This window comes from Rhinoderma darwinii, chromosome 1 (genome assembly GCF_050947455.1).
Source record: "Rhinoderma darwinii isolate aRhiDar2 chromosome 1, aRhiDar2.hap1, whole genome shotgun sequence".
Lineage (NCBI taxonomy): Eukaryota > Metazoa > Chordata > Amphibia > Anura > Rhinodermatidae > Rhinoderma > Rhinoderma darwinii.
Window position 1 is genome coordinate 142,268,111 of NC_134687.1, and position 23,614 is coordinate 142,291,724.

Genomic DNA, 23,614 nt, shown 5'->3' on the forward strand with positions numbered 1-23,614 from the left:
TAATTCTTTGGAATACTCCAAGGCATTATTGCGGGGTGCAGATGGTCTGACAGAGGGCGCTTTCTCCTTCTGTTAAACACCTTAGATGCCGAGGGATTAAACTGCTGGAATCTGCGTTCGCTCCAATTCCCACAGTTGTGAGAGGACTATGGCGGTGTATAACAGCCGTGCTTCTGCCGCTGATGTCGTGGGTACAGTGGCAGTACCCACGAGCAGGGGCGTAGCTAAAGGCTCATGGGCCCTGGTCGAAGAATTCAGCTTGTGCCCCCCTACCCCTCCCCAACACCACAAGACCCCTGCCACGCCTATGGCCAGCCGCCTTGCCCAACAGCCCCCACAGTATTATTCCCCCCATAGCCGCTCCCACAGTCTAATGCCCCCATTAGCTGCCCCCATACAGTATAATGCTCCCCGTAGCTGCCCTCATACAGTATAATGCTCCCATAGCTACCCCCCCACAGTATAATGCTCAGATAGCTACCCCCACAGTATAATGCTCCCATAACTACCCCCACAGTATAATGCCCCCATACAGTGTAATGCCCCCCATAGCAGACCCCATACAGTATAAAGCCCCTCATAAATTCCCCTATACAGGATAATGCCCCCATAGCAGCCCCATACAGTATAATACCCCTCATAGCTTCCCCCAAACAGTATAATGCCCCCCATAAAGTATAATGCCCCCATAGCAGCCCCATACAGTATAATGCCTCCATAGCTGCCATATACAGTATAATGCCCCCATACAGTATATCACATATAGCTGCCCCCATACAGTATAATGGTCCCATAGCTACCCCCCATACAGTATAATGCTCCCATAGCTACCCCCCACAGTATAATGCCCGCATACAGTATAATGCCACCCATAGCAGACCCCATACAGTATAATGCCCCTCATAAATTGCCCAATCAGGATAATGCCCCATAGCAGCCCCATACAGTATAATGCCCCTGATAGCTGCCCCCACACAGTATAATGCCCCCATACAGTATACTGCCCCATAGCAGCCCCATACAGTATAATGCCCCCTTTAGCTGCCCCCACACAGTATAAAGCCCCCATAGCTGCCACCATATCAGCCCCTCAGACAGTCCCTCAGAGCTGGCAAAAACAGTATAATGCCAACATAGCAGCCCCATACAGTATAATGCCCCACATAGATGCCCCACACAGTATAATGCCCTCCTTAGCTGCCCAACACAGTATAATGCCCCCATACAGTATAATGCCCCGATAGCAGCCCAATACAGTATAATGCCTCTTTAGCAGCCCCCACACAGTATATAGCCCCCATAGCTGTCTCCCTACAGTGTAATGCCCCCATAGCTGCCACCATATCAGCCCCCCAGACAGTATAATACCCCTATAGCAGACCCCATATGGTATAATGTCCCTCATAGCTGCCCAACACAGTATAATGCCCCCATAGCAGTCCCATACAGTATAATGCCCCTCATAGCTGCCACCTTATCAGCCCCCCAGACAGTATAATACCCCTCATAGCTGCCACCATATTAGCACCCCTCCTTATACAGTATAATTCCTCCATATGTGCATAATAGAAAAATAATAAAGTTACTTACCTATCACCGTTCCCACGACGGGTGGAGGAGATCCTTCTCCTTCTTTGCCCTGTGTTGAGTGACTCGGCGCAGACAGGCACGATGACGTCGCTAAATCACGCCTGTCTGCGCCGAGACGCTAATAGCTCACGGCACAGTGAATGCTGGAGGAAGGAGCCATCAGCTCCTTGCTCCAGGATTAAATTCAACTGGATCTACGTCCTGAGGACGCAAATACAGTTGGAAGCAGGACCTCGGTGAGTGGTTCGCGACCCCCCGGAGGTCTTCAAACAACCCCCCAGGGGGAGTGCGACCCACAGTTTGTAATGTATTGTGTTGTGCAGTTTGTGTTTGCGGTGGAGAGAGAAGAGGGGGGGCCTGTAATTTAAAGCCCCCCTCTTCTCTCTCGACCGCAAACACAGACAGTATAATACAACAGACAGTACAATATAACACACATACATTACAGGCCCCCTCTGCAGCTCACCTGCTCTTCCGCATCGGCTCTTCCACAGTGGCTGGAACGCCCCCTCACATGACGTCATGGTCACATGGTACACTCAGTGTACCATATGACTGTGACGTCTAAACAAACCATGCCCGTAATCAGAAAGTGCTGGCATCACGGCACATACAAAGTTTGTATCAGCGCGCTGCGTGGCAACGGGGGGCCTGCGGGCCCCCTGGGCATGGGGGCCCGGTCGCAACTGCACCCGCTGTGAGCCCTATAGCTACGCCGCTGCCCACGAGATCCGAGTGACAGATATATCTGTCACGATGCTGGAAAAAGCATCCGCTCATGACAAATGTATCCACCGCTCATCATTAAGGGGTTAAAATTAAGTATCGATCTACAATCACACAATCCAGACAGAATTGATTTATGTAGTAGGGAAATTATGTATACTGTAAATGCTAAAAGGTCTCTAATTTTATTATTTTCTTTTTTTGTTTCCTTTAGCCATTGTAATGGTCCTGAACAGTATGAGCGTCAGCTGGAGTGCTCGTATCCAGATTCTCTTGACCTTTTGCAAGCTTATAGCAATTCTGATAATTATAGTCCCTGGAGTTATGCAACTCATTAAAGGTGAGTGCTAACATTTTTGTATCAATTATTGTATGTATTATCTTCTGTTATAGCTTGCCATGTAGTATATGCATATAGTATTATCTCCTTTTTTCTGAAACAAAGAAATAGATAAAACAAGAAATAAAACATATACAATTCTACAGTATGTATTTTACATGATCTCACAGTAAAAATGCGGGTTATTGTAATTGTACATAAAGTGAGTGTTCAGATTTGAAAACCATTTCACAGTTAATTTATGTAAGTACAAAATCAACAATAGAAAACAGTGAGTAACTTTGTAAATACAGTTAGTGTCGGACTTGAGTTCATTGGGCATACCAGAGGAAATTACCGTCCATCTATACAAAACATGTGCACCATCCAATTTTAAGTACATCATAAACTTTTCTGCTATCATTGCACATTCATGTCATATAATTAATAAACTCTAATAGGCTATTTGTGAATAAACCAAATGGGGTTGTCTTCTGATGGACATTGTGGCCAATGTTTGTCAGATCCTCTGGTGGAACCTTTGGTAGTCTGGTGAGTCAGTGCGGTGCTAAATACAGTACTCCCTCAATTAAAGGGGTCGTTTTGTCACATATTTTTGCATGGTAATTTGCAGTGAGATGCTTGTTTCCTCTGCAGTGGCCGCTACAGGAAAAATGTGGTATTACATGTGGCCATTCAAATAAATAACTGTCCATGTAATACATGGATGGACCGGGCCCGGACCAGGAGTGAGAGCCGCTGCTTGTTAGCAGCTTTTCAATCAGGAATATATTATATGCCTTATAACATCAAGATAAGATAACCCCTTTAAAGCTATATTCACATATGCATTGGAGGCTCCATTTCGGGCCTCAGTTGCAGATTTCATCACTTTTGACAGAAAAAATAGCGCAGTATGCAGTGCTATTTTTACCAGCCAAAACGAGGAACACCATGATGGAAACTGATGGACACCATTATAAGTTAATATGGGCTCATTGGGCACCATCGGGGTCCGTCATGTGATGGATTCATCACAGTTTCAATGTGAAATCTGTCTAATTTGTTCTGGGACGAAAATCGTAACTGTTTCCAAATCCACCAATATATCATCATATCATTCTTTTATTTAGGAATGACATAATGACGGAGCAATTATGTAATTGCTGATATTCATCAATGAATAATGGCAGAAGCATGGTTAAGAAGACACTATAAAGCCATTGTTTGCTTCAAAACTTTACCAAATAACAGCGGGTGCCCATAAAGTTGAGTGTAAGTCTACAAAAACTGGCATTATGAAACTTAGAGAAATAAAAAATATAACACAGTAATGCAATATGTGATACAAAGTTCCTCACAGATGTTATTGCTGTAGACAGCTGTGTGCCCGAGCAACATGTGCAAATGTCAGAGGAAAACACGTACAACACTGTGTTAATGAGTGTTAGAAATTCTTGGCAGTATAACGCTATTTGATAATATATGAGTGTGATACATTACAATGAAAAATAGCCTAGCCTTGGCAAGGTTAGTGACATGCTTGGGAGCCTACAGATGTATCCCCTGTCATTATAATGCACTTTGATTAAATTTTATTTAACAAGAATCTCGTTTTTAAAGAAACTCAATGTCAGGATTGCTAACAAAATATGATCTTATGTGAAATTCTGAATTTTGGTGATGAGTTATTTTTCAATGTGTGCATCTGAATTTACATTTTATGTATTCACTGCTACAATGTATTTCAGAAACACGATTTAATAATGGTGTGGATTAGTATATTTATTCCAAGGTGTAATCTTAGTAGACATAGTCAGAGGCGTAACTACAGGAGGTGCAGAGGTAGCAGTCCGCACATAGTATCCTAGAGTCTCCTTGCTTAGATATATGACTATAGATTTCTCATAAGTACGAGTACTGGTCTGCAAGTTTTTTTTTGGTTTGAAGAACAATTCTTCTAATAGTAAAAATCTTTTATTGCAAGATCAGAACCAAACAATGCATATGTGTTAGGAAGGCTAGGAAGATGTCATCAGTAGGAATAAGAAGTAACGGACCCACATTGACTGATTTTTTCTGCCAAATTTAGAAGGCATTTTGGAACGCACACAAACCCTTAAAGGGAATGTGTTGCCAGAAAAACATGTTTTTTTTTTTTTTAATTAAACATTTAGTGTGTAGGTGATTAAACATTGTTCAAATTTTTTTTATTTTTTTCACGAGTCAGGAAATATTATAAATTAGATTCTAATTTATAATATTTCCCATTGCTGGTCACTAGATGGAGCTATTCCCAAAATTGCAGCATTGCAAAATTGGGTAAAAAGCCCTCGCTCTAGTGAGCTCTCAGCATCCCCCCCTCCTTTATCCTGGCTAGTGCCGGGATAAACGAGGGGTTTGAACGGTCTATCCTCCTACACTGTGTGTCGCCATTTTTTGAGCTAACACACAGTGTAGTAGGTTAACATACAGTAGTAAACGTACACAAACACGAACATACATTGAAATCTCTTACCTGCTCCTGCCGCCGCGGCTCCCTCCGGCCCGTCCGCTCCGTCTGCTGCCGCTGGTCCAAGTGCACAAGTCCGGAAGCCGCGACCGGAAGTAGTAATCTTACTGTCCGGCCGCGACTTCCGGTCCACAGGAAAATGGCGCCGGACGGCGCCAATTTCAAATTGGACTGTGTGGGAGCGGCGCATGCGCAGTTCCCACACAGACGGCGTACACAGAAGTGGATGGGACGGGAGCCGTTCGCAGTCCCTATGGGACTGTGGCTGCCGTATTCCATGTCTGTATGTGTCGTTAATCGACACATACAGAAATTGAACAAAAAATGGCAGCCCCCATAGGGAAGAAAAAGTGTAAAAATAAGAAAAAGTAAAACACAAACACACAAATAAATATAAACGTTTTTAATAAAGCACTAACATCTTTAACATATGAAAAAATAATTTGTGATGACACTGTTCCTTTAAAGTTAGCTGGAGATTTATGTCACAATGTTTATACAGTGACAACATTGACCTGTAAACCACCTCACACATCTTGGAGTTCATTGGACATGGCTATTTCTGAACACAAAATTTGTGATATCCCAATTTCAAAAGTGCTGTAGCTTAAATTTGTGTTTTAAGGTTTCCAGGGATAGAAATGTCTGACTTGTGCATAAAAGGTGTGTGGACTTTATAAAAGCTGTGTACCTTCAAGTTAAGAATAGCTGAGGGGTAAAGCTCCTGGGCACCTTACTAATGTTATATGTCCCTATTACATAGTCACATATAGTTACGGTACATAGTAAGGTTAAAAAAAACACCTGTCCATCAAGTTCCATTTTTCCGAGATTAATCATACATCATTCATTGCTAAATTATTCTTAACCCTTAATTCCATTTGTCATTAGAAAAGCATCCAGCCCTTTTATGAATGTTGTCATTGCATCTGCGATACTTTTGTTTAACTATTATAACGGTAAAGAACCTTTCCTATATTGATGTATGAATTCCTTTCCTACACACATAAAGAATACCCAATGGTATAGTTCTGTATAGTTCTTGAAATTAATAAATCATATACCAGTTCTTTTTATTGACCACACATATATTTATACATATTAGTAAGATCACCTGTAAGGCACAAGTACAAGATTGTTGTGTTGTGTGGTAAATGCTTTTATAAAATCCAGATACATCACATCAGCCACATGACCAACATCCAGATTTGCATTTACCTCCTCATAGAAACCGAGCATGTTGGTTAGGCATTACGTATTTTTCATGAATCCATGCTGGTTATAAATTATTAGATTATTTACTGATATGTCATTTTGCAGTTCATCCCTTAGAATACATTCAAATGTTTTACATTCCACAGATGTCAGACTTACCGGACTTAAATATTGGCACATCAGCCGTCCTACAATCCTGTGGCACTGATCCTGTTACAAGACACTCTAAAAAAATTAGATAGAATGGTCTATCATAAAGTCCCTTACTACCCGTGGATGAATGGCGTCTAGGCTGTGGGCTTTATTAATATTTAGTTTTCTAAGACACAGCTGTACTTTCATCTGTGTTAAGTAGCTAATATTTGCTGGAGAACATTGATAACTGTTCCCCTGAGTATCTGGCCCGGGCAGCTCATCAGTGAACACAGATGAAAAGTATTGGTTTAATATCTCAGACTTTTCTTTTGTCCTCTACAATTCCCAGGGTCATCTTTTAAAGGGCCAAAGTATCAGATTTCTTCTTCTTAGCGTTTATATATTTATATATAAAAACTGCAGCTGATATCTCAGTTAGATTGCGAGCACCTCACATATTTTGGAGACTTTTTATATTCTGTTCTACTAGCCCCCACCGTTTCCTGAGATATCCGTGCTGTTAGTTTCGGCACCCAATTTACAAATGAGGCCTTTAACCATCACATGGGAGGTTAACACCATTCACTTGGCAAGGGGGAGTTAATTTTGCCGGTGTGACGCTGTCCAGTTAGAGCAGACAGCATCAGAGCGACTCACGATACACAGCATGGGTGGCAATGAGTACATGAGCTACTCTGACGCTGTCCCCTCTGATTGGATGGTGTCAGAGCGGCAAGGTTTAGCACCCGTTGCCAAGTGAGCGGTATTAACCGCCCATTTGACAGTCAAAGGCATAATTTGCATATCAGGTGTCAAAACTAACGGCACCGAATACTCAGGAACTGCGGGGGCTAGAACACAAAAAAAGCGCCAGAATCTGTGAGGCGCTGACAATCTAACTAAAACTGCAGTTTTTTGGGCAGGTGACAGGTCCTCTTTAAGAACTCTGTAAGTCTGGAATGCCTTTTCTGAACCCTCAGCCTTCAATGTTTTAAATGTTCTCTGTTTTTGCCTTATTATATTTAGAACTTCCCTATTTAGCCATATTGGTTTTCCTTTATTTCTAGACCTTTTGTTACCAGAGGCAGGGGCAGACACAGACAGCTGAGGGGCCTTGTGCAAGAACAGTTTATAAGCCCTTTGCTCTCCAATACTTCATCATAGATCACCCCCCTTTGTCTCCCTAACAATCCATCAGTAATTATTATCCATAAAGTTTATTAGCTCAGGCATTTACATTTAATCTAATAGACAGAAGAAGGCTGCTTTAAGCTGACAGTGGGCCCCCTTAGCTACTGTGGCCCTGTGCCGCTGTACAGCTTGCACACATGTTATGTCCACCCCTGACCAGAGGGTATAAACTTACTACATGATTTATACAATATATATTTGAAAACTCCTCTTTTAATTTCTGGATCCCATTTACAAGTACATGATCACAGTGTACAATACTAAGTGCTTCCCTCAGTTGAATGAATTTAGTTTTTCTAAAGTTCCAGGTTTTTATAGCTTCACTTTATACTGTTTTATTGAATATTAAATTACATGGTAGATGATCTGTTTAGGTCCACATGCCAACGTCAAGCCTGCTACTGTACAGTGGAGATGCTCTTTCTTAGCTCTCCGCAATGGTTAAGAGAGTGGGATCCCAAGCAGGGAATTCCTTTCTATGATGTCCAAATAGCCTAAAAGAGCAACTAGACAGGGGTTGTATTTGTGAGACAGCACCCGAATTGTACCATGACAAACATGTTCCTCAAATTAATTAAATACCAAATGTCTCAATTGCTATATAGTAAATTAAAAAGGGTACATGGCATATACTTTTTACTTGATAAATAGAGTAGCAAGCTGCTGTATTTAGTACCTCAGTGAAATATCCATACAAATGTATGTCAAAGGTGCACCTATTCATTTATCCCATAAAAATCTATGAGTACCTTGCAGTGTACATTTTTTACTATTTTTAGATAAAACCCCTACACCTGAAATGTATAACACACAATTGTTCAACAGAACCTCAAATGATCAAAGGCAGGGAATTCCACTGATTATAATATTATGTCCAGGAGCAATTATATCCACGTCGGTGCTGATGTTTGTCTATATCTAACAGTATACACACATTATTTGAGTACGAGTGCACTGGATGTAAAGAAACAGTGTATTCCATGTAGCCGCATTCTCCAAGATCTGCTTCTTGGGGCCCCATTGCTGCAGTAATTACACTGAATAGACATTTTATTAGAGTCACCCATCTAGTAGAACGTTGACCCTCATTTGGCCTTCAGAACTGTAGCAATTCATCGTTGCATGGATCGCAGTAAATGTTGAAATCATTGTGCAGGAATATTGGCCCATGCGGACAGGATAGCTTCTCGCATTTGCTGCTAAAGTGTCCTTCTGCTATAGGGTAAACAGCCGCCATGAAGGGATAAACTTGGTCGGCCACAATGCTTAGGTAAGCCCTACTGTTTAAACATCCATCCACAGGTATCAGAAGACCCAGGGTGTGCAACAAAAAAAAACATTTCCCAGACTATTACTCCACCTCCACCAGCCTGAAGTACTGACACCTGACAGAGAGGTTTTATCAAGGCATGCCACTAGCGCCAAATTCTGACCCTTCCCGAGTTCCCTCAGCATGGTACAACACAAATCTGGATTTATCTGACCAGGCGATGTCTTTCCACTTCTCAGTGATCCAATATTTTCAGTATTGTCTTTGGCTGCAATTTGCTATATTTTCGCTTTATTAATTTATTTATGGTTTGTCGTGACCTGAACATTCTTAATGCTGCTCATAGCTTTTGAGGTACTAGATGACTAGCTGGTAAGAAACGTGTCAAGTTCATCAAGACATTTCTGACAGCATACATGTGCTGTTCAAATTGATAAATTATGATTTATATTTATACTTATTTTTACCACACTTTATTGACATTCCTTAAAGGTACATTTATCTCCGTGTGAATTACTGTTGTTTAAGTATAGATGGCTATTGGGAATGTCAGAAAATGGGCGCTTATCTTTATGGTGTTTGACAGATATATATTTATGAGTGACCCTTGCCATGCATTATTCTATGTAAACAGCAAAGAGTGACAAACTGCATTATTTCATGTCAATAAAAACTTGTCTATTTCAGGAGAGACACAGAACTTTAAAGATGCCTTTGTTGGAAAAGATGTCAGTGTTATGGGGTTACCCTTGGCGTTTTATTCTGGAATGTATGCATATGCTGGCTGGTAAGTAGATAGAATGTCAACAAGAACATACAGTGCCTTGCGAAAAGTATTCACCCCCTTGGACTTTTTCCTGTTTTGTTGCATTAGAACCTGGAATTAAAATGGATTCTAAATGTGATATTATGTAACAAACCTAACAAAATAGTCTAAATTGTTACAGTGGAATGAAGAAGAAAAACTAAAATAAAAATATCTACAAAATGAAAAGTTGTGAGTGCATATGTATTCACCCCCTTTGATAGGAAGCCCTTAAATAGGATCTGACCAAATCAATTAATTTCAGAAGTCACCTAATTAGATGAATAAGGTCCCCATGTGTGCGATCAAAGTGTCACGTGATCTGCCACATGATGTCAGTATAAATACATCTGCTCTACAACACCACTAAGCAAGCAAAATGAAGACCAAGGAGCTCTCCAAAAAGGTCAGAGACAAAGTTGTAGAGAAGAATAGATCAAGGTTGGGTTATAAAATAATATCCCAAACTTTGAACATCCCATGAAGCACCACTGAATCCATTAAGCCTTATGAGCGTTGGCCGCCCACCAAAACCCACAGACTGGGCAAGGACGGCATTAATGAAAGATTAAATAAAGACCGGAACGATAACACTGAAGGAGTTTCAAAGAACCACAGCGAAGATGGAAGTATCTGTCCAAAGGACCACTATAAGCCATACACTCCACAGAGTCAGGCTTTCTGGGTGAGTGGCCAGAAAAAAACATTGCTTAAAAAACCGTAAGAAAGCACATTTTGAGTTCATGTGATAGCCTCCCCAAACACATGGAAGATGGTTCTTTGGTCAGATGAGGCTACTTTTTGGCATCATGTGAAACGCTATGTGTGGCACAAACCCAACACTTCCCATTACCCTAAGAATACCATTCCCTCTGTGAAGAATAGTTGTGGGAGCATCATGCTGCGGGGATGATTTTCATTGACAGGGACTGGAAAACTGGTCAGGATTGAAGGAAAGATGGAAGGCAGTAAATACAGGACAATTCTTGTGGAAAACCTGTTTCAGTCTGCCAGAGATTTGAGACTGGGACAGAGGTTCACTTTCCAGCAGGACAATGAACCTAAAAATACTACTAGAGCTACACTGGAGTAATTTAAGGGGGGACATTCAAATTTCTTGGAATGGCCTAGTCAAAAAAGCCCAGACCTCAATCCAATTGAGAATCTGTGGTATGACTTGTAGACTGCTGTACACCAATGCAACCCATCTAACTTGAAAGAGTTGGAACAGTTTTGCCTGGAAGAATGGCCAAAAATATAAGTGTCTAGATGTGCTAAGCTGATAAAGACATACCCCAAGAGACTGGCATCTGTAACTGCAAAAGGATGCTCCACAAAGTATTGACTTCCAGGAGGTGAAAACTTATGCACATTTAAGTTCTCTGTTTTTTGTCTTAGTGGTTGTTTGTGTCATGGTAAAAAAAAAATTCCAAAGTGGTAAGCATGTTGTGTAAATTACCGTAAATGTAGAAATCAAGTATAAATCAAATAGTACAAATCCCCCAAAAATCCATAGTAATGCAAAAAACAGGAAAAGCACCAAAGGGGTGAATGCTTTTGCCAAGCACTATGTGGGGTAATAATTATTTTAATTAATGCATGCTAAATGTCAAAGGATTATTTAAAGGGGTTTTTCCATGAAGAACATTTATGACATATCCACAGTATATATCATAAATGTCGGATAGATGCGGGTCCCACCTCTGGGACCCGCACCTATCTCCAGAATGGGAACCCCTAAACCCAGTTCAGCCGCTCTGTGTTGCGGCTGAATGAGGTGAATTTCGACCATAAAAATGGTTATATGGTCCTGAGATACGAAAACAGCGTAACTCACTGAGCTACGCTGTTTCCTTAACTCCTATAGTAGTGAATCACAGTTACAGAAGCAGCGTAGTATGCGAGCTACGCCGTTTCCGTAACTACCACTCAGTTCTATGGAGCTTACGGAAACAGCATAGCTCAGCAAGTCACGCTGTTTTCGTAACTCAGGACCATATAACCTTTTTTATGCTCGGAATTCACCTCATTCACCCACAACATAGAGCGGCTGAAAGGGGTTTAGGGGGCCCCATTCTGGAGATAGGTGCGGGTCCCAGAGGTGGGACCCCGCATCTGTCTGACATTTATGACTTATCCTGTGGATACGTCATAAATGTCCTTTATGGGAAAACCCCTTAAATCAAACAAGAATATTAAAGTAGACGCTCACCTTTGAATACCATTTTACAGCTTATATTCCAGCTTATTCCATTTACAGCTTATTCCATTTTATTTGATCTACACAAATATTGTAGTTGAGTAACTTTGTAAATACATTGCATTACTTATCTTGTACTGATCCTCCAGAGCTAAAATTTGCCAGCATATCTCGCCTGTTCAATGTCTTCTCTAGTGATTTGTTTTGTAGGAAGAGTAGTGTTTACACACGGCATTGTGGTTGCCTCTATTTAACGAAATACTGTGCCTTGCACTATGAGGGGGCTTTGTGCTTGACACTGAGCATTGTGACTGTACCAGCCTTTAAAAATAAGTTTTGCAGCATCTCAAGTGTGTATAATAAGGAGTAATGTACCCAATACTATGATTGATTATGCATATTATTATTTAAAGACCCAGACTGTAGCCTTGTCCTTTTAAAATTGGCCCGCAACTCCACTAGGGAATTCTAATATTATTATTTTTTTTACAGTACGGGATATGGTAACATATTCACTAGTCCTTTGAAATTACTGGAAACCTAATAGTATAATGTAAAGTAGGGTAAGCGAAAAAAATATCACAAAAAAAAATCTGAAAAAATAACCACTTAATTGATGAAAAAAACACAGAATACATATACAGCATAGAATTTATACAACTAGACACTAGATTAAATTAGCATAGTTGTTACAAATTTTCTAGTGCTATTTATAATGCAAATCTTCTTACACTCTTCTCTTTATTCTTGCTGCATACTCTTTAAATCAAGTGAACTGACGGTTGGAACCAGCTATCAAGCTGTCTGCAGTCGTATAATGTAATCTGTCAGATGCTTAACACACCGTTTCTTAATAACATAGCAAAATGTAACAAATTTGTTTTCAAATGTGATGGATTTGATGCCACATCCACAGGCAACACAAGGTTAACACATGTTAGAAAAATAATGAGAGTAGGTAGAAGTATAAAATTGCATTAAAATATGTCACAAAATAGCTCCTTTTTACTATATCACAGCATGTAATTATCATCTAACTAGAGGAAAAGAGGGAGACGACTGGAGGGTGTTTGAATTTGTCAAAGAGCCTCACCAGCGTATTGCAGGCTGAAGTCAGGAATAAACTATAATATAAAACATTTCAAGACCTGTGGGATGTAGGAACTGAATTTTAAATAATGATAGTTTAGTGCAGATGTTGAATACTGGTATAAGATCACCCACAGTGAAACCAATAAAGATGCGCTATAGCCTTCAGAAGGAGTAATAACTAAAGGACAGCTGCATTTTAAAGGAGCACTCCCACAAAAATGTTTTATGCTCTGGCCCATTAGAGAGGCACATTATGTAAATTGTGGTGAAGGTAATCTTCTTACCGGTGGCTGTATTTGTGGGTTATCCACTCCCTTCTGGTCCTCCGCTGTGTCATGTGACCAGCAATAGGAGTCTCCATCTACCACAGCATCTCATGTGTGGACAGGAAGTCAGTCTCTCTATTCATTCCTATCACAGCCTCGATGTGAGTCTTATAGGAATGAATGGAGAAACTGACTTCCTGTCCACGCATGAGACACTGTGACAGTTGGAGAGTCCTATTCCTTATCGTATGACCCAACATGACCACTGATGGGGTGGCATGTGACTAGACCAGTCGATCAGCAGTCTCCATTGAATAACACTGCGGACGGGAAGGGAAAAAAATCTCATGCACAGTGCCATGCACAGTGTTACAGATCATAATGTAGGCCGCTGATGGATGGTCCGTTCATATGCCCCTGCTTCAGCGGCCATGTTGGGACAGGAGGACCATATGACCAGTGATGAAGATTAGACTAAATAAGGCGGTGGCATTATACAAATCAAGATCTTCCAAGAACATTATATGAGTAAGGGACTTTATGTACTGGTTCCAACACATTTGAGGAAATAAAGCTAAAGTAGCCAACCCCTTTAATCTTTTCTCATAGCATATTACTATACAGTGTCTGATGTAAAGAGGAAATGTTAGTGAATCACCATAGCAAGTGCTGTACAGACATTGAGCCAGCTAAGAATATTGGGAGAATTCAGCTCTTAAGCCTGCATAACTGTGAATGCAGCCCTGGCATATTGTACATGTTGTAACTCAAAATTAGCAGTAAGATAAGTAATGTAATATATTTACAAACGTAATCTACTTTTTAGGTAGATTAGTTCAATATATAGACTGTAAAATTGTCTCCAGGTAAGAATGCAATTTAAAACTTCACGTAATATAAATGACTAGTCCTTATCATAAAGGCTGTTTTTTCCCCACATCCAGCCTATGGAAACTTCATATAAACAAGACTAAAACAATACACTAATTACCAGTCAGACTATGCTATAATAGCTTTGTGGGCAGCAAAATGGTGCCAGGGAAATGGACTGAAATGTAATCTGACTCCTATTAAAATACCAATTTGCATGAAATTAATTTCCATCAAAGCTTTTACAACCTGCTACATTTAACACAGAATAAAACAAGAAATCCCATTTCCATTAGTTTTAAAGGAGACATCTGACTAAAACGAATTCTATAACAATATGCGGTTTCCCATATTTAGAAGTATTTTCAGCGATGGCTTAAGAAATCTACTGACCTTCTAATTTCTGCAGGCATTTCTTAACTTAGATAAAGCTGGCATTTGTTTTAGACTGAGTCATCAATGATTTGAAATTAATACAAGCTTTGTGAAAGTAAAGACCAGTAGTTTAAGCTGCTGATAATGGAATGGATATGGATGTTTTACTGATACACTTTTTTACAGGCATAGAGGAAAATGAAATAAAAAATATAGAACACACATAGAAATAAAGTAAATACTGAGCCAAATATCATAATGGACATTAAATGAATTAAAAGTAAAAGCCTAAAGCCCCATGCACATGACCGTGACCGAAATTACGACCCGTAATTACGGGCATGGCCGGCTGCAGATGGCCGCGGACAGCCGTCCGTATTTATGCGCTGTGCTCTTATTATAAAGTATGGGAGCACTGTCCATAAAATAAAAAAAAAAGACATTTCCTATTTTTTTCTGAAAGTTTCTACAGCACAGACACATTCCCGTAAATATACGGGAAGGTGTCCGTCGGCCATAAAAACGAATGGGCACGTAATTACGGACCCTAATTACGGCCCATAAGTACCAGCGATTTTATGGTCGTGTGCATGGGGCCTAAAATGAATAAACTGTAGCCAAGGAATCTAATAAATTTCATATTGCAATAGTGTCTGAAAGGGACTTCAATGCCTAATATCCATTTTTAAATTAACAACATATTTTTGTCTTAAGTTTAAGCATTTTTAGACCCTTTTTCAGATCTTATTTGAAAATATCATAATAAAAAAGAACACCTGGTGTAAAGGATCTGCCAGACACAGCTTCTGTGTCGACATCCCGTGGTTAATCAGTCTGCACCTGCTCCTAAGTCTTATAGAGTGACTCGATCTGCTACCACTCAGGCTGGTAGGCTTAGGAGTGGGAGAACCTATCACAGCCTGGCCAGGCATTACATTTAAATGAGAAAAAAACATGTTATTAGTTGGGAAACCCCTTTTTTTTATATATTTTTTATTATTATTGAATTTCATCAATCAAAGTGCACCATAGTACATAAGAGAAAAAAAATATAACATAATTGACATTAAATTCTGTACATAATACACCGTGTTCCAAATTATTATGCACATTGGATTTAAGTGTCATAAACATTTAATTATTAGTTTTTCAATTAAACTCATGGATGGTATTGTGTCTTAGGGCTCTTTAGATCATTGTAATCAATCTCAGACACCTGTGATAATTAGTTAGCCAGGTGTGCCCAATCAAAGGAAAATTACTTAAGAAGGACGTTCCACATTATTAAGCAGGCCACAGGTTTCAAGCAATATGGGAAAGAAAAAGGATCTCTCTGCTGCCGAAAAGCGTGAAATAGTGCAATACCTTGGACAAGGTATGAAAACATTGGATATTTCAAGAAAACTTAAGCGTGATCATCGTACTGTGAAAGATTTGTGGCTGATTCAGAGCACAGACGGGTTCGTTCAGATGAAGGCATAATGAGGAAGGTTTCTGCCAGACAAATTAATAGGATTAGGAGAGCTGCTCCTAAAATGCCATTGCAAAGCAGCAAACAGGTATTTGAAGCCGCTGGTGCCTCTGGAGTCCCGCAAACCTCAAGGTGTAGGATCCTCCAGAGGTTTGCAAGTGTGCATAAAGCTATTATTCGGCCACCCCTAAACAATGCTCACAAGCAGAAACGGTTGCAGTGGGCTCAGAAATACATGAAGACTAATTTTCAAACCGTGTTGTTTACTGATGAGTGCCGTGCAACCCTGGATGGTCCAGATGGATGGAGTAGTGGATGGTTGGTGAATGGTCACCATGTCCCAACAAGGTTGCGGCATCAGCAAGGAGGTGGCGGAGTCATGTTTTGGGCTGGAGTCATGGGGAGAGAGCTGGTAGGCCCCTTTAGGGTCCCTGACGGTATGAAAATGACCTCTTCAAAGTACGCAGAGTTTATGACTGACCACTTTCTTCCGTGGTACAAAAAGAAGAACCGTGCCTTCCGTAGCAAACTTATCTTCATGCATGACAATGCACCATCTCATGCTGCAAAGAATACCTCTGTGTCATTGGCTGCTATGGGCATAATAGGAGAGAAACTCATGGTGTGGCCCCCATATTCCCCTGACCTCAACCCTATTGAGAACCTTTGTAGCATCCTCAAGCAAAATATCTATGAGGGTGGGAGGCAGTTCACATCAAAACAGAAGCTCTGGGAAGCTATTCTGACATCCTGCAAAGATATTCAAGCAGAAACTGTCCAAATACTCACAAATTCAATGGATGCAAGAATTGTGAAGGTGATATCAAAGAAGGGGTCCTATGTTAACATGTAACTTGGCCTGCTAAGTTTTTTTTGATTGAAAGAGCTTTTGATTTCTGTAAATATGACCTCCTGATGCTGCAAATTCAACAAATGACCATTTTAGTTCTCTTTACAACCTTTAAAATGTTTTGATCTCTGTTGTGCATAATAATTTGAAGCAGTGCATTTTGAGTTTTTTAAAAAACTTCTAAAAAAAAATCTGTTATCGTTAGGAGATTTGTTCAATAAAATTTGCATTAAACTCCAACGGTTGATGGCTTGAAGATTATACTGACTGTTATTTGCATCAACTATTTAGGAAAATCAGCGGAAAATAACATTTGCATAATAATTTGGAATGCGGTGTACATACAGTATCTAAAAAAGGAAAAACCCAAACCATGCAATCCCTGAGACCCAGTGAATCAACTCAGAATGGGCCGTCATTAAGGCAAACTATGGATCTTGTGAACCCTATTTACCGAGCCCATCACAGTGCCAGTAATAAACAGATCTCTTACTAGTACTGAAAAGGATGGAGGGAGCTTAACTATGGCCACCCTTAGGTTCCACCTATTTAGTATCAATCCAGTCACCTCTTTGTTATAGCTTTTGATTTGGGCTGACAAAGGAAATGTTAAATAGTCAGTTATAGGGAGCCTCCTAATCCATGCCATTCTGCCTTCCACTGGCCCTCGTTAGGGATACTAGACAAAAAATAAAACCTTTAACACCACAGGAAATAACAAAATGGCTACGTGCCACTGAATTATAGTAAAGTTGCCAAAATGATGCCCCCTCTCTGACATCACTCAGTACTCTGTAACTATTGCTGATACTTTACCTCACAGACTTTCTGCTCTGATCGCTCCCTGCATGCACTCTGCACAGAATACTGGTAATACTGAGAGCTCTTTGGTTTCTGCTCCAAATACAGGAGGAAGCAACTAAAATGGAGAAGAGCTGGGCTCAGAATGTAAATTGGAAATTTAGTAGCCACATTATTTTACATGTAATATGTGACTGGTAATATTTTAATTCTAAGCCCACAACTGGATCACATACTGTACGTCAACATTTTAATGACATATTTAAATTGTATGTTCTATGAAGCTTATTTTCAGAAATAAATGTACAAATATTTTGTCTAACTTTTTTTAATCTTTTTTTTTCTCGTAGGTTTTACCTCAATTTTGTTACGGAAGAAGTAGAAAATCCTGAAAAGTAAGTGAGGACATAAACAATATATAACATTTTACCCGCTGTATTACAGAACTGATAATTCATATTGGATGGATTCTTATTGGCTTGGCAGTGTGTTCTCTGGTTTAGGTATTAATTTATGTGTTCATTTGTTAGCATCTTGTGTGCCATTTATTTGGATTTTAGTGTCTAATATTTTCCAGAACTCGCTTGACAGTATTTCTCGGCAACGTAAATAAATAAATAATCAGTAAATATAATTCCTTGATTTGTTCTATTTTGTGAACATGTTAAAATTCTCTTTCAAAATTTCTTAGTTACATATGTTTGTGGAAAAGCTGAATTCCAACTTACTTGGGGGTTTTTAGTGGCAGTTTAGCAGAAGATATACGGGTTATGCAATAATACAGGAGTATGGGAATACTCACTGCATAAACAGACAGATTTGCCTTTCTGAAATATAAGATAGATGGGTGACATCATCTAAGAGAGACAGTTCCTTGAAGGTAGTGGCTTAGAAATTAAGAGGACACCTCAAGAACTCAAGAATATTTACTGGGGATGTTTAAGATTTTTAGAGCAAAAGGTGCATATCGACATTTATGATGTATCTAGAGGATAAGTCATGAATACCTGATCGGTGGGGATCCCACCATTGTGCTCAGCTGTTTCCATAAGTCCCAACTACATTAAAGGGGAGCTGTATGCATGCTCGACCAACTCTCTCCCTTCTTCTCCTCCAATTTTTTTGTCACCATTGACTGGTTTAATTGACACAATAGGGGTCATGGCATCCCTGTCTACCTTTAAGACATTTATGACATATCCTATAGATAAGCCATGAATATCTATGTCCAGAATACATAGATTCCTTATTATCCTGTCTGGTATATTTGTTCAGTTCAGCCCGACATGTTGAAGAAGAAACTTTCTACCATGAATAATATCTATGTTATTCTTTAATTAAACAAAGGTCATAAAAATAGGTACATGTTATCTCCAGTGAGTCTAATGCTTTTGAGAAGCACATTCTACAATTGTTATTAATCTATTATGGCTAATTATCGTTCGAGATGAGCAAATCGATTTTAAACTAATGAAATTCACGGCAAATTTCCCAAAAGTTTGGGATTCAGCGAAATCCAAAACTTTTGGGGCTCGCTACGCACAAATCGGCAAAATGGCAGCCACCGGCTAATATTTGACAGATTAAAAATAGCAGGAGCGAAGAAGAGGAGATAAAAAATACCATACTCCCCTGGTCTCCCGTAGCGACGCGTCCCTGCCGACATTCTTATATGACATTGTTTTGTGCCTTGTGACCGATGTTGTGACATATTCCTGGGAGGTCTCCTGAGATGGCGTTGCTTTGTTCATTGTGACCACTGCAGCCAATCACCAGTCTTCTCAGGAGGCCATAAGAGATGCATTGCTATGGAATATTTTATGGTATTTTTTATTTTATTTTTGGGGTGCAATCGCGAGTACCCTGATTGCCTTTTTTAAATCTCTGATGTCTTCTAGGTCTGCATCCAATTTGGATACAGTCCTTGAAGATATCATAGAGTCAGACAGGGCAATTGGGGCACTTGCAATTTGCAGCAAATTTCTTCATAACAAATCAAATTGGACAGTCAAATCAATAGAAGGGGCCCCAAAACTAATTTTTGGAAATTCGCTTATTATTAATTATCATGCTTGGGAGACTCAATTTCTACTTGTAAAATCTATAATAATAATACCATTGTGAAGTCAAAATTGGATCTGAGCTTTATTCCCAGACTTATGTAGGGACCTGAGTTAGAGTCATGAGTGGCTCTAAATAGACATATGTGGCTATGCACCTACCTGGTAGTCAGCACCTCACTACATATTGTAGAGCGAAGTAGATGATCACCGAGTATGGACATGTCTTGCTGTATAGTCAATACGAAAAGACTTGCAAATAGGGTGACCTGTGAGACAGCTATTTTTGTTCTACTTTGGCACCAACTTACTATTGAATAAGTCGTCGTCTATAAACCATTTGGAATATAAGTCCCAAAGCTTTGACCTTTTTGAAATATTCTAAGAACATTAAGTGAGAACCTACAGTTTCAATCAAATTGTATTGAGTCTATTTGCCTTGGATGAACATACCCTAAAATTACCGGACGGATACATAAATGAATGCATAAGTAAATAAAAACAAATTATCGGCCAAACGCTTACAAAGCAGTTTTGGCTGTAAATTAATTCTCTAGACTCACTTTCTGCTAACTTTCTCTCATACGATGAACATGTACTGTATGTACATATAGTGCTGTGATATGCTTTTTTGCCCTCTTCCAAAAGTCTTCTATTATTGCTTCTGAAGGGAAGACTGAGGAAATGTAAGTTAAAACACAAAATGTTCTACAAAATTACCTAGATTGCAGTGTCTTAATCCACTATGATCTTGAACAGAAGTCATACCTTTATTTATCTTAAGAGCTGCAATCCAAGATACAAGGTAGTGTTGGGCCACATTGGGTATTAAAGGGTAACTAAACATTCAAAAAACTTCTGACATGTCATAGTGACATGTTAGAAGTTTTGATCTGTGAAGGTTCGAGCACTGAGACCCCCCACTGATCGCTAAACAAATCGGCAGAAGCGCTTAGCTGAGCACTGAGCCTCTTCGTCCCTGATTGGCATTTTCTCGGAAAGCCGAGCAATTGGTATACGGGCTCAATAGAAAGTCTATGAGCTCGTACACCAATTGCTCGGGCTTCCGAGAAAAGCCAATCAGAAACGAAGTGGCCCAAGCCTTTCTGCAGCTTCGTTTTAGCGATTGGTGGAGGTCTCAGTGCTCGGACCCTCACCGATCAAAACTTCTGACATGTCACTATGACATGTCAAAAGTTTTTTCGAAAGTTTAGTTACCCTTTATAATATAAAAAGTCTAGACACTGTTGGGCCTATATAGTGCAAAGTGCTTGTTAAATATTCCCGGCACAAGAGCCAAGTGCCTGTAATATGGTTCATAGGTTCATGTGAACTACCAGTCATATGGTTCTGATGTTGGTGCCAAGGATCAGTACTACTATGACATCTCAAGAGTTATTTCTTCACCATAGTATCTGCAGCTGCCAACAATTACGGGGGGGACGGACGGACATACAAGCAGAACATGGTTGAGGAATACTGCACAGTCACGGCTATTCTTTTAATCGGAGTACAATGACATATGAGTATATTGTGACTAAACTACTTTTAGACGTGTCACATTTTGCCTGAGTTGTTCAGTTAGGGCAGTAAAAATAATTTACTGTGAAGAAAAATGTTTCAACTTCTAAGAAGGATTTCATTGTAAATGTTAGCATTCCTAATGAATATACATATGCATACTAGGTCACAGTACATGCAAATAAACGCACATTGACTACTTAATACACGTCTATTTGCTTTTTATTCATGTATTTCATGTGCATACATGATGATAAAATGGCAAATGTTTCAGCTCATTTAAATAAGCTTGTATTAATATTTGATAGACTAGCTCTTTGAAGGCCATAATGATATTATTATTTGATCTTTATATAACAGTTCTGTGTCCCATATGTGACTGAAGATGCATAATAACGTACTACATACTGTAGCATACAAGTACTGCAGCAAAAAAAGTTAATTTTAATTACCATAAACTCTCGAGTGAATGTACATTTTTTTTGCCACCTCAAATTTTTGAATTATCTCATAAGGTCTATTTTGAAGAACACATATTACCAGCAAATATAAGAATCATAAGTCCTTGTGTTCTTAAATTTCCATTCAGAATTTCCGTAGTTACTATATATCTTCTTCCTGAAAAGTTAGGAGTCAGTCAATATTTGTACAATACATTATTAATAGGGTCTTTACCAAGCATTCTTAAAGCCCTGACAGGAGTATGGAAGAACTTTTGCTATTCCGAGCACAGCGGTCCTAATGGCCACCCACAGTGCAGGGAACTTCAACACAGCCCAAAGCAAGTAAATATCTGTGCAGGTTAAATCTGTAATGAAGCAGCTGTGAGGATCGGCGAGGTCCTGCCAATCGTAGGTGATGGCATATCCTAGCAGTAATTCCATCACTTACTACAGTAGTCAAACCCTTTTAAGGCCGCTTTCATAAACCCCTTAGTGACCAGCCTATTTTAGGCCCTAATGACCAAACTATTTTTATCGTTTTTTTTATAGTCTAATTCAAAGAGCTATAACTTTTTTATTTTGCGGTCGACATAGCTGTATGAGGACTTGGTTTTTCTGGGATTAGTTTTACTTTGTAATGGCACCATTTTGGGGTACATATCATTTTTTGTTTAACTTTTATTAACTTTTTTTGGGGGGAAATGGAAAAAAGCCTTGAAATTCCGCCATTGTTCTATGCGTTTTAAATTAACGCCGTCTTCTGTGCAGCATAAATAACATGTTACCTTTATTCTATGTGTTGGTACGATTACGACGATACCACATATGTAGAGGTTTTTTATGTTTTATGCATTACTTACTTATTTTTTTAGTCCCACTAGGTGACTTTATTATGCAATCTTTAGATCGCTGCTATAATGCTTTGGTATACTTAGTGGGCATGTCCTAATAGGCATATGCCCAGGGCAGACCTGGGGGCTTTTATCAGGCTCGGGCTGGCCGCTGATGGGTGACAGAGGGAGCTTCCTTCCTCTGTAAACAAGTTAAATGCCGCAGTCGCTATTGACCACAGCATTTAACGGGTTAAACTGTCGCGTAAACTTCGATCATGGTCTTTAGAGCAGGAGTCCGGCTGTCATTAGACAGCCGAGCCCTGGCTCCAGCCTGCACGGGACACTTGTACAGGGCTTAGACTGGGCCGCCATGAAAAGACGACGGCCTAGCCTAAGGCCCCTTAGTGACTGCTGTGAAAAGGCGTATTAGTGGTCACTAAGGGGTTAAACAACCAATAAAACATGTGTATTGAAAAAAATCAATGCCGGCAATCTAACTGTCATTTTCATCAGGACAATCCTTACTGTAAGGACAAGAAGCTCTATTCCATGTCAGTGGCACTTGCGAGAGCCGCTCTCTTGGCAGCAATGAGTATTATTTGCATTTATAGATCATCCTGCCAATAAAGATCAATCGAGATTAACGATAAGCAATAGTTAATAGTTTTTCATAAATCTTCTCCTTTATTCTCATTGGTCACATTTAGTTACGATCACTTAGAAATAAGTGAATTGTGACGATAATTGGCCAGTGTAATTGGGCCTTTAAGTTATAACCACTACCTACGTCATCCAGTTTTTTGGTTGAATTTTAAACTTTTTAAATAAGCCAACTTTATTTTGACAATCACATGGGTAATAGCGTTTACAGGATACATCTGCACAGAATCAGACAAAGGAGAACAAATAGTGATAATGAGCCTTGATAAATATCTTGATCATGCATATCATTTTTATCTTGCACATGTAAATGAAGGTTGACGCCTCTTCTTTGCTTACCAACTCATGAGGAATCTGTTTATCGAATCTCCCTGTAAGATGGTGACGGTTCACTAATCACGGGATTGTT

At 39.7% G+C, this 23,614-nt stretch overlaps 1 protein-coding gene across 1 annotated transcript in view; it reads left to right on the top strand.

Annotated features, from left to right (window-relative positions):
- Window positions 1-23,614, top strand: part of SLC7A11 (solute carrier family 7 member 11) — a 262,008-nt gene that overhangs the window by 76,906 nt on the left and 161,488 nt on the right. The window contains exons 4-6 of the mRNA XM_075860442.1: window positions 2,531-2,656; window positions 9,646-9,745; window positions 18,039-18,083. Coding sequence (XP_075716557.1) covers window positions 2,531-2,656; window positions 9,646-9,745; window positions 18,039-18,083 — 271 coding nt within the window. The remainder of the gene's footprint in view (window positions 1-2,530; window positions 2,657-9,645; window positions 9,746-18,038; window positions 18,084-23,614) is intronic.